Raw genomic sequence first — 16524 nt, 5'->3', positions numbered from 1 at the left:
AAATCAGTGGGCCTTTTGAAGATCGGGCTGGAAGTAACTTGTGAATATGAGGCTTTAAACAAAGAGCAAATGGGTAACTGGACAAGGAAACTGCTGGTAACAGAGTTTCCTTATAATTGTCTAGCTACAGAATGTCCTTGTCCCGCTAACAAGAAGCCTGCTCCTAACTTCAATCATATCCATTCCCAAGTACCTGTATATCGTTCTGATAACGGCTCTGTGTGGCACTGATTTTCTTTAAAGACTCAACGTCAAACGTACAAAACGAGATTTATAAGTATAAGTGATGGTTGAAATCGTTTATCCCAGGTGGGTACATAACTTCAATCATATCAATCAACCATTCCCAAGTACCAGTATATCGTCCTGATAACGGTTCTGTGTGTCGCACTGATTTAGAAGAATAAAGACTCTACGTCAAACGTATATATAACGAGATCTTTAAATATAACTGATATTTAAATTGAAATCGTTTATCCCAGGCGGGTACCTAACTTCAATCATATCAATCAACCATTCCCAAGTACCAGTATATCGTCCTGATAACGGTTCTGTGTGTCGCACTGATTTAGAAGAATAAAGACTCTACGTCAAACGTATATATAACGAGATCTTTAAATATAACTGATATTTAAATTGAAATCGTTTATCCCAGGCGGGTACCTAACTTCAATCATATCAATCAACCATTCCCAAGTACCAGTATATCGTCCTGATAACGGTTCTGTGTGTCGCACCGATTTAGAAAAAAAAGAATCTACGTCAAACGTATATAAACGTTTATAAATAAAGAGATCTATAAGTATATCTGATGGTTGAAATCGTTCATCCCAGGCGGATATCTAACTTCAATCATATCCATCAACTATTCCAGGTACAAGTGAACCTGTATATCGTCCTATAGTATTCTGTGTGTGGCACTGATTTAGAGAAAAAAAACGACTCCACGTCAAACGTATATATATAAACGGGATCTATAACTATAACTGATGGTTGAAATCGTTCATCCCGGGCGGGTCACGAAGATCGCATGATTCCATTTTGCCGCGGCGGGACAGCCCGACCGGCGGCCCGACGTGTCAGGGTAGCATGTGCGCCTTCAAAGGGACCACGGCGGGGGACGGCAGACAGCTTGGCTTACCAAATTGGAAACATTACAAGTGGTCAGTCGAATTTTCACCATGGTTAGCATCTCGAATTGCGCACGCAGTGCGATCTGTAACACTCACAGCAGTGCTCAGACTGGGGGGCTTGAAGAGGCCGTGTAAATACATGCAGTTCATGTGTGTACGCAAGGTGGCGTGCCGGTATAGGAAATCTTTAATAGAGGGACGAGCTAATGAACTTTCAAATGCAATACATGGTTAAAGCCATGTAAAAACAATCACTTCAAAACACCTACATTTCCAACCTCAATACGAACCAAGCGGAGTTCTAGGACGCGGGTTCGACTCGGCGTAGGAGCATATGCTACGCTACCTTGACAACGGAGGATTGAATGTCCATTCTCTTGCTGAGCCGACTTGGCATGGAAGGACAAACTAACCTGTATATCATATACTAAGTACTGTGTCCTAGGCAGGAGGACACAGTATATGATATACAAATAAATACGTACGTCCTTTCATGCCTAGTCGCCTCAGCTAGAGAATGGACATTCAATGCTCCGTTGTCATGGTAGCGTGATATATGCCTCTCTACCCCCCAAAAAAGACCATAAAAATAGTATAGGTAGTCTCGTAGCATACACAGGGGTGCCTAAGCATTTGCACGAACCCTATGAGATTCGTACGAACATTATGTGATACGCACGAATCACTATGCGAAAACGCACGAACCTTATGTGATTCGTACGAATCACTATGTAAACACACACGAACCTTATGTGATTTGCACGAACCTTATGCGAAACCGTCAACCGCCACCGGTTCACGTGAGATCACGTCATTCGCATAAGGTTCGTGCAAATCACATAAGGTTCGTGCGTTTTCGCATAGTGATTCGTGTGCATTTCATAAGGTACGTACGTTTTCACATAGTGATTCGTGTGATTTTCATAAGGTTCGTGCGTTTTCGCATAGCGATTCGCGCGTATCACATAATGTTCGTACGAATCTCATAGGGTTCGTGCAAATGCTTAGGCACCCCTGATACACCACTCACCGACACTTGTAGAGGTTGTCAGTTTGTTACCCATCTTTATGTTATCAAGAATTACATCTTAACGCATGGCTTTCACCACACGGCCCGATATGGACAAATGATATCGATGACGACGATGCTATTGTTTTGAACCTTGGAAGATTGGCCCGGGTGGGCTAAAAGGTTTCTGAATAAAAATCAAATCAAATCTATGCAATACCACTACCACTGGCACTATGTTTGTGCAGTTGCACTTTAGCAGTCGAACCGCTAGGAGCGCTATTGCACGGAGCCATCGGCCATTTGCAGGTGCTCGACGTAGTCTGAAGTCAAAATCTTCGGATAGGAAACATCGCGGTCATGCGTTTGTAGTCCCACCGGATAGTTTGCTATAACAACAGTCAGCCTTTGTGGATTGCCTGTAACGATCTATTGTAAACATGCCATACCCGAGAGCTATCGTGTTCTGTCTATGTTATCTTTGCAATAACATCACAAAGGAGAGGGAAGAGGCTGTAAGTTTCGCCTGGAATATTTTTTTATCGCAGACTAAATTCTGCACTGCCACTAAAATAGTTATGTAGCGCCCTGCACGTGCCGTTGCTTAGATTTTGTATTAATTGACCTTAGATAATTGCAATGCCTTGTGGGAGGGACATTTACGTATGTATGCATTATCTTATACATATCTGAACGGACTTGAATCATGTAGCAGTTTCTTTCTATCATGTATTTTTTATGTATGCAAAATTGTGTATACAGACTTATAGGACTTATAAGGACTCTAAACGATGTAAACTGTATCTCTGTTATAGACTTTGTCTGACCCTTGCCTCTTCCCACATGACCTCAATGAAAGGCGGTGTGCAGGCCGATTTGAGCTTTCATGACTAAATAAATGTTCAAACAAAAAATTACTAGCTAGTTACTTCTCTTGATTTTAACCTCCTTGCTATGACTATTGATCAGCCGAAAAGCAGGCACACGGAGCAGCTCTAATGGTGTTTAACACGGAAGGAACCGTGAGGCCCGAAGTAGGTCAGCTGCACCGGTCCGCGTGTGTCCGGCTCGTCATGTGACTTCATGGTCAATGACAGTTGAGGTGCTGCTCCGTTAACGTTGGTGTCTGCAGCCTGCTGGGTCCTAATAAGGAAATGTAATTGTTATTGGTCAGAGTCATGGCAACAAGTATCAGTTCCTAGAAAACTTCTCTTAACCACGGGCGGGGAGGGCGCCCACATAGACTTCCAACAACCTTTGATCCATTGCTGACGTCACAATTGCATCGAAATTTCCATGCCTTACAGTAAATGCATGAAAAATTTTGTTTGACTTTTGCAGTGAAAATGTTCGCAAAGAGAAGATGTCATCAATGACTATTATGGAATAAGACATTCTCAAATTATCAAGGGTGGTTAATCTTGACTTCACAGTTGGCCATAGTTTAGTCAGCGTATAATGATGATAAATAAATGAATAGTAACAAATATCTTTGACAACGTTGTATATAAATATATACTTTTAAGGAAAATGAAATCTTTAGATAAATCAAAAAAGCATGACATGTATTCTAAATCTATTTCTACTTGAAGTATTCTGAAGGGTTTCATTTCTTTTCCGTATGTAATGGGAGGTGAAATGTCCAAAATTTTCATCGATAAACAGGTTGGACGACTTAAGCCAAAGGTTGTATTTTGTTGATCGGTAAGCTGTGAAAAGCTTGCATTCGTTTTGTAAATTTCTAGGAATGATTTCCTTTTTTTAGAATGGTATTGTGAACATTGACAGATAAAATGTAGTCCATCTTCCACTGCTTTCTCCGCACACTATTTACGTGTTTTCTCATCAACGGGAAGCTTTTGGTATCTGCCCTTTTCCATATAATCTTATTCTCATCTTATTCTCATGATAACGTGATTGTAATCAGATAAGCAATTCCTAATAAACAACTTCTAGGTTCACTCATCCAACATGGCGGCCGATGCTTGCGTGACAGTCACGTGGGTGCAAGCAATTTACCCCAACCAAGGAGCTTCAATCCTTGGCTCAACTTGCTGAATGTTAGAATGGAACAAGTTAAAAGGTTTACGTCTGACAAAAACACGACCAATGCAGGTGAACTAGTTAGCGTTACATTTCTCGAAACGGAAAGTCTGAAGACATGGTACCTTCGTTCCTCTAGCACAGCCTTGTTCGCCGCGAGTCTCTCTCCTGTGAGCTGGTAGCGCCAGAGGAAGACCAGGCTGAGGAGGGTCGCCCCCGCCGGGATGAAGGAGACCAGCAGGCGGGTGGTGAAGGCGACGGAGTCCGCCTGGGTGCATGCACCGGACTGGTACCCGCCGATCCTACAGGAGACGGCAAGAAACAAGTCCCATTTTTTCTGTCATTTTTATCCAGCTCATTGATTGACACTGCTTAGCAGTGGGGCCCTGCGTTACACAAATAAAATCTAGTGACTTGCAAACAGAGAATTTGCAGTGTAATGATAAATCATTTGTACTGTAGGTCCTTTCTTCTTTTTAATTGTAGCTTCTGGTATATACGGTTCTAGCGTTTATGTGTTATCATAAAAATGCTTTCTTTTCTTAGTTTATCGATTTTGTTCAGTTCGTTTGTCACACATTAATGAATACATCTTCAGAAAATATGTCCTTACTCCAGAGCCACTATGGAGGTGACTGAAGCTAGCAGTATGGAGGTTATATTCAGGGACTGGAATAACGTCTGGAACAGCATGTCCCGCCTCTTCCCCTTCTGGATTTTAAAGTCATCCGCCACGTCAGTCAGCATAGTCCTGGGGGATAGGGAGACAATGATGATTAAAGCTAAGGGCACAACCCGCCGTACGTGCAAATACGTGTTGTGTACGTGCCAAAACGTGGGCAATCTTTTGGAATCCGTAAGTGGTAAGTACCGCCTCCGTACGAACTCGTAGGGAATCCCACGGATGTTGGAGCAGGCAGACACGCCGTAGAACTTTACGTGAAGGCGGAACTTTGTGTGCCAGTACGGGCTGCAAATTCGCACGGACAAAAAAAAAAAAAAAACGTACGGACAAATTGCACGTACGGCGGGTTGTGCCCTTGGCTTTAAGAAACGATGGGATTCCATTTAAAGATTTCTCTATGTGGTATCGATATAAATCCACTCCTGTAGCGAAACTTATGGATGCGACTGCCGAAATATATGACGAGTGTAGTGGAAGTGGATGGAAGCAAAGTGAGTTTAACAGAATAGACCAAGATGGGTATCTTGTTGTTACGTGACCTGTTACGTAAATGGGCCACGTGACCTATTCGAACTATATCCCGAGCCTGGTTACCAAATGTAGTATCAATTCATGACTCATGTTGGTATGTGTTTCTGTCATGGCGTCACGACTCACTAAATATTTGAGCAAAATAACCAAATCAATGTTCTGGTGGATGCACCATAAAGGAAAAATTGAATCCTCGGGCGGTAGGTGGATAAGTGAAACAAAGACATCGATGTTTTAATTAACTGCAATGAGTAGTTGTTCATCATTCCACAATGGAGAAAAACGTAGTGAATCAAATTTATAAAATAAAGCGTTCAATTTCCACCCAAAGTCTAGTAAGGCCATGTTGATTTGATTATATGGATGACATCCGCGCTCGCACCAATTTTCGGCCGTTTCCAAAAAAAAAAAAGTTTTCGACCACACAATAAATTGTGCAAAGCAGCTGTAAAATGAGCACAAATATTCCATGGATTAAAAAAAGTATCAGAAAACAGATAACTAATGCCATAGAATGCCAAAATAAATCTAAAGTCAAAGAATAAGATGTGAAAGGAAAGAAAAAAAGAAATATTGTTGGTAGGGGGAGGTACCAGTACAGAAAATTCAGGTCCAGAGGATCATTTCCAGGTCCGGACCTGAACCTGGACCTGATTGTCTGTGGAAACTTGAGAACTGGCAATACTCAAAACAATGGTAATTGGTCAATTTTGCTACAAAGGAATCGGTTTGGTGGATATTGGACTCCCACTGGCATTTTAAAATGCCATCTCCATGTAATAAAGGCTAACTGTCTCTGTACCTTTGACTGTAAAAACTTGGTACAATTGACTATAAACTCTACTTGACTTCGCTCTTGCTGTCTTCTTGGCCCGCAGTAAGACCCCAAATGCCTGCCGACACAGTGTGTCCATTTTGTAATTGGCGAAACCTGTTCCTCTGATTTTTTTCAGGTCTGTTTTTTTGGATTGGTCCAAGAAGAAAAAAATGTTTTGCACCTGTATGATGTACTTGTCCCTACACCCAACTGTTGGTATGTTTAGTCCCATGTTCAACCTTCCTGGCCATTTTGATTTCATACTGAAGGCAACTTTTTTTTTGCCAAACAAATTCGCTAGCTCGCATCAGTTTTGGAGTTCCCAGAGGATGTCATCCATATAATCAAATCAACATGGCCTAACTATTGTATAATGAATGATGATAAAAATGATACAATAATGAAACATTTATACAGCACCATGGTATGTAGGTAGGACCGGCAAATCCAATCCCAACGAGACAGACCATTACGAGAAGAATGTCCAGTCGCCCTGCGGGAATATACATCATGCCCACCGAAACTCCCGCCACTAACTGTAAAGATGGAAAATGGTGCGTTTCGCTTCAAATTCCTTGTATGAACAACCATTAAAAAGCGGATATGATGAGTATTACACAGTATTAAATAATACGTCTGCGAGTTACCTGGTTTTTAGCCCAAAATTCTGGACAACCTGGTAACTCCAGACACTCGTTAGTAACTGACTAAAGACAACGAATGCTGCCTGAAACGTCTGGCCGTTTCCAAACTCTCAATTGATTTATTTAGCATTGTGTTAGGTAGGGTGCATATACAACATTCGGACATAGAGCCCTTCTTCTGTTCGGATCCAGAAATTTTGCAAAAGCAATATGTAAGTAGCGAGGTCCCTTCTTTCAATGAAACTATGACGTGAATGAACGGTTCCTGTGCACGGTTTGAACGAGGTGAAAACGATTATATTCAACATAGTAGAAAAGGTGGTCAGTATCGGCCCCCCATCTCTGTTGAGGGATGGTCGATGAGCCCCTCATCTAGATGGTCTCTTTTACTTCTCACAGGAAATAATTCTGACTTTATCCAAACTCACGATGTCCAGGGGTGTGGAGGTGGATGTGCTGGGAGACTTCTTAGGTTGCAGATGACCGGGTCGATACAGACTGCCGGGAACTTATGACCCGTTGGTGACGTCACACCTCGTTCAGGTCACGTGGTCAAATCAACTTTAGAAAGATCACAGGACTGGTCGAAAGCTTGTGTAAGTACCTTTACTTTGTGTACGGATATAGTGCATAATTTGTTGACTATGTCGATTACCGCCACAGATTAACCTTTATACGATCATATTTGGTAGATCTTGATATTAATAAACGAGCGGTAATTACCAAGGCGAAACCTGCCAAGACTAGCTTCTTCTCAAAACGCGTCAGCAGTAGGGCAGCAACGGGGATGGTTAGGACACTTGCTCCCTGTATATAAAAAAAACAGAAGGATCACGTATCCTTGTCAAGCCGAGACTGCAGCTGCCAACACGTTAATTTTCCTATGCGGACAGCTTGCTCATGGTCATACATTGATGAGCGACTAATGGACCACAGTGCTAAGTTGTTGTTAATTGGTGTTTCAATTCTCCTTCAGCTGTCTACTGTCAGTTACTATTTCAGGAGAGGAGAAGACACTTAACGTTACAATACATGAGCAAAATTTCTGTCAACATACAATTATACAAGTTAAACATACATATATAAGTAGCCTGCTAACGGAGTCACTGATGATGTATACTTTTTGTAACAGAAGTTTGGAAACAAAGGACCCATACCAAAAGGGCGAGGAGCAGGTTCTGCACTTGGTCTTCAAGGCCATGGGCGTATTGAATTGCGATGGCCGCGGACCATTGTTGCAGCTGTAGTGAGGACAGAGGCACAGTGTTAGGTGATGGCTCGCTGTTAGATATAACTGTAAGACTCCGAGAATCATGAAAAGATCATAAGATCATGGAGGCTACCGAAAGATCATTCGTGGGGCTTTGGAAGCCTAGTTACCCTCTTAGACCGTTGCTTGTTCAATCTAGTTAAGAAACGAGGTCCTTCTAATGTTTGGATGTGCATAATGTCAATTATCCGTTCCTCCCCTGCAGTTTTCACTTTGGCGCATATTGCTGACAATTATTGGCCGATAAGGAACTATTACTTACAGTGGTGCCAAAGCATGACAGCATCCCCAAGCCCACCAGGTCAGCGAACGGCCGGAAGGTGCAGACTTCCCAGATGTCCTTCAGCAGAGTTCCTCGTGAGGTGTCGTCACCGGTGACCGTGCTTCCTGTGGTAACATTAATCTTATTTTACCGAGACATGATATGGCTTAGTCATCATAATAGTTATCATCTGTCAATAATATGAAATAGATACTCATAACGTTACCAACTTCATCTAACATCTTGCCATTGTCGCAATATATCTTAGTAATTCTGAAGGTAACATGTGTAATAGAGATGTTGATCATAACCTGTATACTCCTTGACTCCGAAGAGTGTTGCACAGACAGCGATAGTAATAATGGCGGCGGTAGTTCCAGCCGATACAAGATAACCAGTCTCCTGAAAAGGAAAAATATGTTTGCTGCTAAAACAACAATTTTAGGTCAAGCTGTTTTTTATTTCCCCACTAACTGATAAGTATAGGTTTCGATTATGCATTTGATTACATAACGCACAATGTAAATGCATCTGCGTTTGTGTTAATATCTGGATCTAGCGCAGCAACCTCTGCTTTAAAACAACGCTTACACAGATGGATAGATATATCAAACGGACGCCTTTTTACGTTAATGATGACTGTTAATGAAGATCACACATCGAGAACATTGAAGAACCCATCAGATTTCTCGATATAAGAAGGGCATCTATAGTGTTCAACAAAAGTCTGATCTTACCCTAAAAACTGTTGATGTTTACCTTGAGCGATTTGCCAGTTACGCTTACAAAGAAACAAACAAACAAACATAGACCAATAGAATGTTTGTGTTACCGGGTCCGCAATGATGGCCGTACTTGTGTTGCTGATTGTGGAGTTGACACACGATGCAGATTCCGTAGTGCCGAACGCTGCCACGATCTGGCCATGGACACCGATCGCCAGGAGGTACGACAACATGTGGCAGATCATTCCTACACAGGAAAAATTAGCCAAATTCATGACCATCGTTTGTCCACAACGCAGGATATCAAAACCGGCATTTCTTGCGCAGCACCAAGGAAACCCTAAATGTAGTAATTTCTTCTATAAGATCTAACCAAATACAAAATCTTAGGACAATAGAATTCTTGGGTTACGCTGTTCAATTACATGTACATAGTATAACATACGTGCAAACAAATGACAGCAAGAACATATTATCATTCTTGATAATAAAGATAATGAGGACTAACAGTCTAGTGAGTTAAACGCTCGCTTTGCATTCGCGAGTTCGCGTCTTCAAACAAACTTTAACAAAGACTCACGGCTTTCTCTAGATCTGCTTATGGTAAAACATCAGTAATTTAAGAGTAAGCTAGTTGAACACACATCTTGTGGGATAGCCTACACTATAGTCTACACTATACCAGTGCTTGCATAGCCGTGGGGCCTCTGGAGGCTATAGAGAAACAGACATAGACACCGCCATATAGACCGAAAGGTGCGGGCAAAAGGGCGTGGGTGTCCTTCCACCTGTTTTGGTCAGTTTGGGGAGGTAAGTAAAGAAGGCGCTTTATGACCGATATGTCCTAGCGCGGATCGTACGTACGATAGGTTGTTGCTGAATCCCTCTCGGCTGGTACTTCGGTCATATACATCAGCAGGGTACGATGGGAAATCGTGTAGGCCTGCAAAAAACGCCAATGCATGATTATACCAGGATCTCGTTTCCCTTGGCGCGACCAGGTTGCCTCCGAGAATTTAGAAAAACCTAAGCGTCTTTCAAGAAAGGTACACAATTTATGTCCATGACTAATTTCTTATTACGCGTTGCGCGTTTTTTTTTTAAATATTTTATATCATACTTTTCGTTCCCACAAACTGACTGACCGGGCGCCAGGGAAATGTGACACCTGGATGAGTCGACAGTAAATTTTGGATCACAAACATATTTCACACGATGGTGACAATGAGTATCTTCTTAACGTTCGTGTCAAAATTAGATATTGTAGATAAGCTATATTATATACATAAAATAATCAGAAACAAGATATGAGGGAAGAGTTAGACAAACAAGTTACAAGAATTTTTCCCAATAACGACGAGCCTTAACTCACGTGTGCACAGAAAATGCAATTTTCATCTACATAATTTATCGTCTTGACTTTTTTGTCATAAAGTTATAAGTTCAATTCATAGGTACTTCATGTTTTGAACGCGCGCATCCATTTCAAATCAGGCCTGCCTCACCGTCTGGGACACCAAATACACGCTGTAGAAGACCAGGTACCAGGCGACTTTCCCTCCGCTGTCGATACCCGGGACGTACCACCCCAGCACGTAGGAGGGGATGACGATTAGCGTGGATGCGGCCATCCTGAAAACGGTAAACCCCATGTTATGCTACTGTTGGATTCCCAACCGGAGCCCGGCTAGGATGTTTGCAAAAACACAGACGATAGATAAAAGTGTTTATTAAGGAATGTATACAAATTATGATCATGACTTAATTGTTTGCTGTCAAGCTAATTGTGAATCTGAGTAAAGTCAAGTCAATATAGTTTTATCAGGTAGGTAAGTGAGTAGTTAGGAACTTGGTAGTGTAGTCACTGTTGGCACGGCATCATTCAGTTTACAGCAACACCTATCACAGGACAAAGCAGAGCGCTGTTAACATCATAAACAACGCGCTGTATAGTTTCCTTTGTATGGCTGAAATGGATAAGTGTTAACACCCACCAGGTTTTATGCTTGCCCCACTTGTTCGGCCTGGTCGCGTTCAGGACCGGGATGAGGAGAGGGTACGCCAGGACGTCCCAAACTCGGCTCCCGAAAATTACCGCAGTCGCCGCCAGGGGAGTCAGCTGAGCAACAACAACAATAACAACAACAATAACAGAATGTTCGTATAGGTGTTGCTGTAACTGAAACCACATCGGACACTTTGTCATGAATCTTTCATAATTTCTAGCGGCAGAAATAAGCCACGTTCGGCTATGGCAAACTCAACTACGTGCAACCTTATCTACATGTATTCAGATGTATCTGTCGTGTATGTTTATTGTGTTTTGAATTTTCGGATCGGAGGTAGTACATATTCTAGGGTTAAAGGTTGTGGGAAGAAAACCCCGGAAAGAAAACAGGCTTAGAGTAGATTCAAAACGTCTCAGACTGTTCAAACAGTGGTGTTTTTTTTCTGACAGCCTCTGCCTTTGAAGAATAGCAAATCTCTGTAATGACGATAAACAGCATGCGAAAAAAAAAAGTACCTCACATGACTGCGATGGAATTCGGAAGTATTAATGTTAGAAGTTACGAAAAATGAACTGATGAACAGTGGGTCGGTCATTACTTACAGCAGACGTACCTCTTTCCAACTAAGTAACTTACACGGCTACACTCACAGAACGATGTTCGTTATGTGTCGCACAAAACATGTAAATTGTCAGGTATTTTGCATTAGGCAAAAACTACACGCGAAAGCTACATGTGGCAGATACTCATAGTAAAGTTGGTTTTGTGAACGAGCCTGTCGTTGGGCCTTGTGTTCGGCGGGATTGCAGTTACTCTGCATGGTAAAAATTCGAAACGTCTTTTTGTTTCTATGATGCTATGGAAAGTTATAAAGCTGATAATTTAAGCGAATCTTTTCTTCATACCTTCCCCATACCCAACTATTACTCACATGCAGCTTAAAACAACTAGTGACACAGATGATATAATGATGCTGATATAACACAAGGGCGTACAAACAACTAGAGCCTTGTCTGGCTGTCTGCAGATGTAACTTTTTTAAGGGAGCAAAAAGAGACTGATTCCTCAGATACCTTCACCACCTCCAGAAGGAAGATGTTGGCGTACAGGGAGATGATGTCGTACGTCATGACGCCAGAGAACTCCCCCACCGCGTAACACAGCTTCTCACGGGTGGACAGCGGTTCCACACGGACGCCCGCCATTTTGTAGGACGGTCACTCTAAAGATGTCAGCGGCTCATAGTTATCATAAGCCTGGTGGTGTAACGTTACGTCATGCTTACACAACTTGTTATGCTTCATGCTACACCACAGGTATAGATGAAATATCTTGTTTTTGGATCACCCTCCGGACTTCGACGATTCTACCCGCGAACAGACTGGCACGTACATCGGTGTTGTATTCTATATGGCATCTTCTTATTTCCCACTTTGCGACTATGGTCCACTAATTAATTTTTTTTCAGGGAAGGTTTGCAGTCCCAATGCAAGGAAATGCTTTAAGTATAACTTATAAAGTAATTGCATAAGCATACCCAATTGCGATAAGCATAAGCAAATTGTAAATGTTGACGCTTTTCGACATGTACACTTTTGGATTCATACAGAAACTGAAGACGTAACGTTAGGTGCTGCTAATTCTTTATTCGAGTATCACGTTTAGTAGAAGTATACACAAAGAGACCATGTGTTCAACTCCATGTGTCCAGTTAAGTTGTAAAGGCGCATTACTTCAAGAGTCGTTTCGTAGAGATGACACAATACTCAATATTTACGTTGGACTATACTAAGTTACATTGTGTATATAGATTGGAGGAGGTGCTAACTAAAGGTCCACTCTCACTGCGGGGTTCGTTCACTGTGTCACTATTGTGTTATTTTCGCCGATTTTCTGTTGCGCTCACACTTACTTGCGACACTGTTGCGTTTTTAGACTAAATGAACAGGTTATCGGAAGTCGTAGCGTTGTCCATTTATGCAAAATCACTGTAAAATTATGAGAATGCCTCAAAATGAGATTTATAATGAAATAACATACCTTGTGATGATGAATAATATGTTACATATGTTATGTAATAACCTTGAAAGACTTTTACAGTAAAAGAAGTGACACAAACGAATGGACACGAATCATTTACCAGATTAGACTCGATCGCTTATATGTTTTGCACCAAGTATGTGTAATGGTGTATGTATATAGAAAATCTAGGTTTATTGAACAATTTTCAAATTTCACAAATGAAAAAAGTTTGATATTTCATACGTTTTTTTTCCGACGCGGAGCATTTTCACTGTCGGCGGATGGCTTGCCAAACTATTAATGTCTAAGTCTATCGTACTTGTAAAAAGGCAGGAAAAAGAATGGCTTATGGGTCCGACTGCCTGCAAGTTTAATGTTCTGTCTGCGGCAGGCTACCAGCAATGATTACATTGCTTGTATCGCAAACTCAAAAGCAAACGTTATCCAACATAGATATAATTTCTTTTTCAACGTTTCACGATAATCTGTTTCTCCACATCTGTAGGTTTATGAATCGATAACCAGTTACTTAATTGGTGTTTACAAGTATAGAATTCTGGCTTATTTCCCATCAGATAAAACAAAAGATATTTTTAAGTTAGTCTGAATACGGAAACAAGTTTTGTGGAAATCTCACTGTTGTAACTGAATCAAAAACCACTGTAAAATGATATCCAAAATGTATCCAAAATAGCTTTTCAGTAATAAAAGGATGCTTACTTTTGATACTTGGTGCAAAATAGACAAAATGCAAGCGTTCGTAGAACTCAACCTCCGTGAAATGGGTGAGGGTGTGGTGGTTTGAGGGTGTTTTTATAGGCATCTCAGGGGCTAGCCTAACAGTCTATGTTACGTCCGATTGGCAAAATTGTCCGGAAATCTACAGGAATTTTTCCGAGCCTATGTAGTTGCATCATCCCTTTGGAGTGGAATAATTTGGGTTGACAGATTGTCATGGTATTTGGAATGCAGATAGTTTTTGTCATAGGCTGTGAGCGAGCGAGTGAGTGAGAATGCTTTGGAGATGACTTAGATATTCAAATTTTATCATGCAAATCAGGGGCTAATTTGCATAAATAATGAGGACAGTTTATACGCCTACTTTATTTCATAATAGCAGATACTTAAAGATAAGACACATGTAACTAACAAAGAGAGAAATATTGGCCTAACTGAGTAGTGTACTAGTATGTCCGATCGGTAAAAATTCCCGGAATTTATAGCAAGTCTTACGCGCGTACGAAATTGCATCATCCCTTTGGATGGTAATAATAGCCTCTACCAGGCTCCGTGGATCGGTGGTTCAATTGTAGAAATTGGACAAATAGAGTCAATAGTAAGCTAGAGGAGTCGGCCGGCCGAGTAGAACCATTATCCTCACCACGTGGTAATAACACTGGAAGGGTTGACGGATCGTCATGATTTTTTGATCTCTAGATAACTTGGGGGATGCCTTCTATAATCAAGTTCTATTAATGCAAACCAGGGGCTAGTTTGCACAATTAATAAATCCGCAGCATTTGAGGACAGTCAAACGTATTACATTTGTAACTGAAAAAAGATATTTATAGATAATTATAGATATAGGAGCCACCTTGGCAAGTGACTGGCTGCCTGCATATATATACTCATCCGTCGACATCGACAGGAGAATCCATCATCAGATATTAAATATGCACATTTCTACCCAGCTCCGCAATGTAGTACATTGAATACTTCCAATAAATATAATGTACTATATAGATAAAGCATGTCAATATTTACGACTTTATACATTGCATGAATGTTTCCACAAAGTACCCCTTTACGTAAAATATACGACCTTTGCGGTACATAGCATCATTGCCGACTTGTTGCTTCCAACAATGATGATGTAACATTCTTTATTTCACAATGCAGTCCACAACATTGTGTGTCCCATATGTTTAATGTACAATCCCTTTAAACAATCTCATCAATGACTACTGTGAAAAACAAACCCTGCTGCACTTCGTACATAAACTTTTAATACGTAACTTTGTTCGACAATGTAATGTAACTGTTACATGTGTAACCGTTTGAAGAAGTATAATATACGCCCCTGTGTACAATATCATCATTGCCCTTATTCTTGGTCTGCAGATTATCAAATCTTATGGGGAACATGTACACCCCATCATGTATAATGTACTGTCCCTATAAACCATTTTCTCTATTGCCGCAAATATGACCTTTGGGGTCACTTCTTGTGGGGACGGGCACAACTGCAGCCCACGCTGGCATCGGCATGATGTAATCACCTATATATACTACTATTGTGCAATAGCCACTCTACACAGTCTATTTCCCAAGTACAAACATCCCCTGCAAAACCGCCAAACGTACGTTTCTGCCCCTTCCAAATACCTACCCATATACCAAATATCAGATCAATCTGTCCTGGCGTTCACAAGTTATTTTGTTCACAGACATCGACTGTAGAAGGTTTCTACACAAAACTATTTTATTATGTAAATTACCTCCTAATTTGCATAACAAGCATACAATTATGTACATCATTACGTAAGCTATCTGCATACCTACAATCATTCCGATCCATCATTCCCTGCTTGCATTATTCCTTCTCAAAACCTAACACAAGAATTACTTTCACCGCCCCTGGGAAACCCCTAGGGGGCCAAAACTTACACACCTTACTACGCTTTTACACAGCTACCTACCACTTAAAAATCATCACCCAAACAATTAAGTCCCGAACAAAAAATATCAAAACCGGAAGTTCTACTATGTACAGTACCATAACACGCCGCTAGAGCGCCCTGTCGTAACGCAATTCCTACCATTCCTTTGTCATGTCTAATCCTACCCACATACCAAATATCAAAACAATCCGTCCATGCGTTCCCCAGTTATCAGGCTGACAAACGTCCCTCTGACATAAAAACAGCAGTGAAAACAAAACCTCCGTTTCACGGAGGGAATAACCTTGATACTGTTGAAGGCATGTTGGCGTCACTGTTGTGTCACTCTTGGGTCACTGTTGGGGCATCTTGCCAATTGCGTTATTTTTTTAACTTTCAAAAAACCGCCGCCTGTCCTGTTGTGTCACTCTCGGGTCACTGTTGGGGCATCTTGCCAATTGCGTTATTTTTTTAACTTTCAAAAAACCGCCGCGCTTGCTTGTGTTACCTCTAGGTTCACCTGTGTCACTTCTAGGTTCGCTCGCGTCACCTCTAGGTTCCGTCGGCTTTCGTCTGCGTTGTCGAACCCCGCAGCGACGCAAGAGCGACGCGAGTGTAGTGAGAGTGGACCTTAAAAGTGCGCTCCCACCGCACTTGTGTCAAGCTTGCGTCACTGCGGGGTTCGTTCACTGTGTTACTGTTTTATTATTTTCT

General features: G+C 41.4%; 1 protein-coding gene across 1 annotated transcript; it reads right to left on the bottom strand.

Moving 5' to 3' along the window:
* Positions 1 to 2196: 2196 nt before the first annotated feature.
* Positions 2197 to 12337, bottom strand: LOC118414891 (major facilitator superfamily domain-containing protein 2B-like). Its single transcript, XM_035819173.1, has 13 exons — positions 12202 to 12337; positions 11114 to 11238; positions 10625 to 10751; positions 9984 to 10062; positions 9227 to 9366; positions 8706 to 8796; positions 8395 to 8519; positions 8020 to 8103; positions 7586 to 7669; positions 6639 to 6754; positions 4799 to 4936; positions 4311 to 4487; positions 2197 to 3285 (listed from the first exon to the last, which is right to left on the bottom strand). The coding sequence occupies exons 1-13, from the start codon at positions 12331 to 12333 to the stop codon at positions 3138 to 3140; spliced, it is 1566 nt and encodes a 521-aa protein (XP_035675066.1). The 5' UTR covers positions 12334 to 12337; the 3' UTR covers positions 2197 to 3137.
* Between the last annotated feature and the right edge of the window lie 4187 nt (positions 12338 to 16524).

The sequence above is a fragment of the Branchiostoma floridae genome, chromosome 4, assembly GCF_000003815.2.
Source record: "Branchiostoma floridae strain S238N-H82 chromosome 4, Bfl_VNyyK, whole genome shotgun sequence".
NCBI classification, from domain to species: domain Eukaryota; kingdom Metazoa; phylum Chordata; class Leptocardii; order Amphioxiformes; family Branchiostomatidae; genus Branchiostoma; species Branchiostoma floridae.
The sequence above is the reverse complement of the archived record's forward strand: the minus strand, read 5'-3'. Positions and strand labels throughout refer to the sequence as shown.

What these genes read in the sequence shown, in the direction of transcription:
- LOC118414891 (XM_035819173.1), bottom strand. Translation starts at nt 12,333, where the DNA reads ATGGCGGGCGTCCGTGTGGAACCGCTGTCCACCCGTGAGAAGCTGTGT. An exon ending in CGGAGTCAAGGAGTATACAG is followed by an intron (nt 8,520 to 8,705) that starts GTTATGATCAAC and finishes ATGTTACCACAG; the next exon opens with GAAGCACGGTCACCGGTGAC. An exon ending in ACCTCCATAGTGGCTCTGGA is followed by an intron (nt 4,488 to 4,798) that starts GTAAGGACATAT and finishes CGTCTCCTGTAG; the next exon opens with GATCGGCGGGTACCAGTCCG.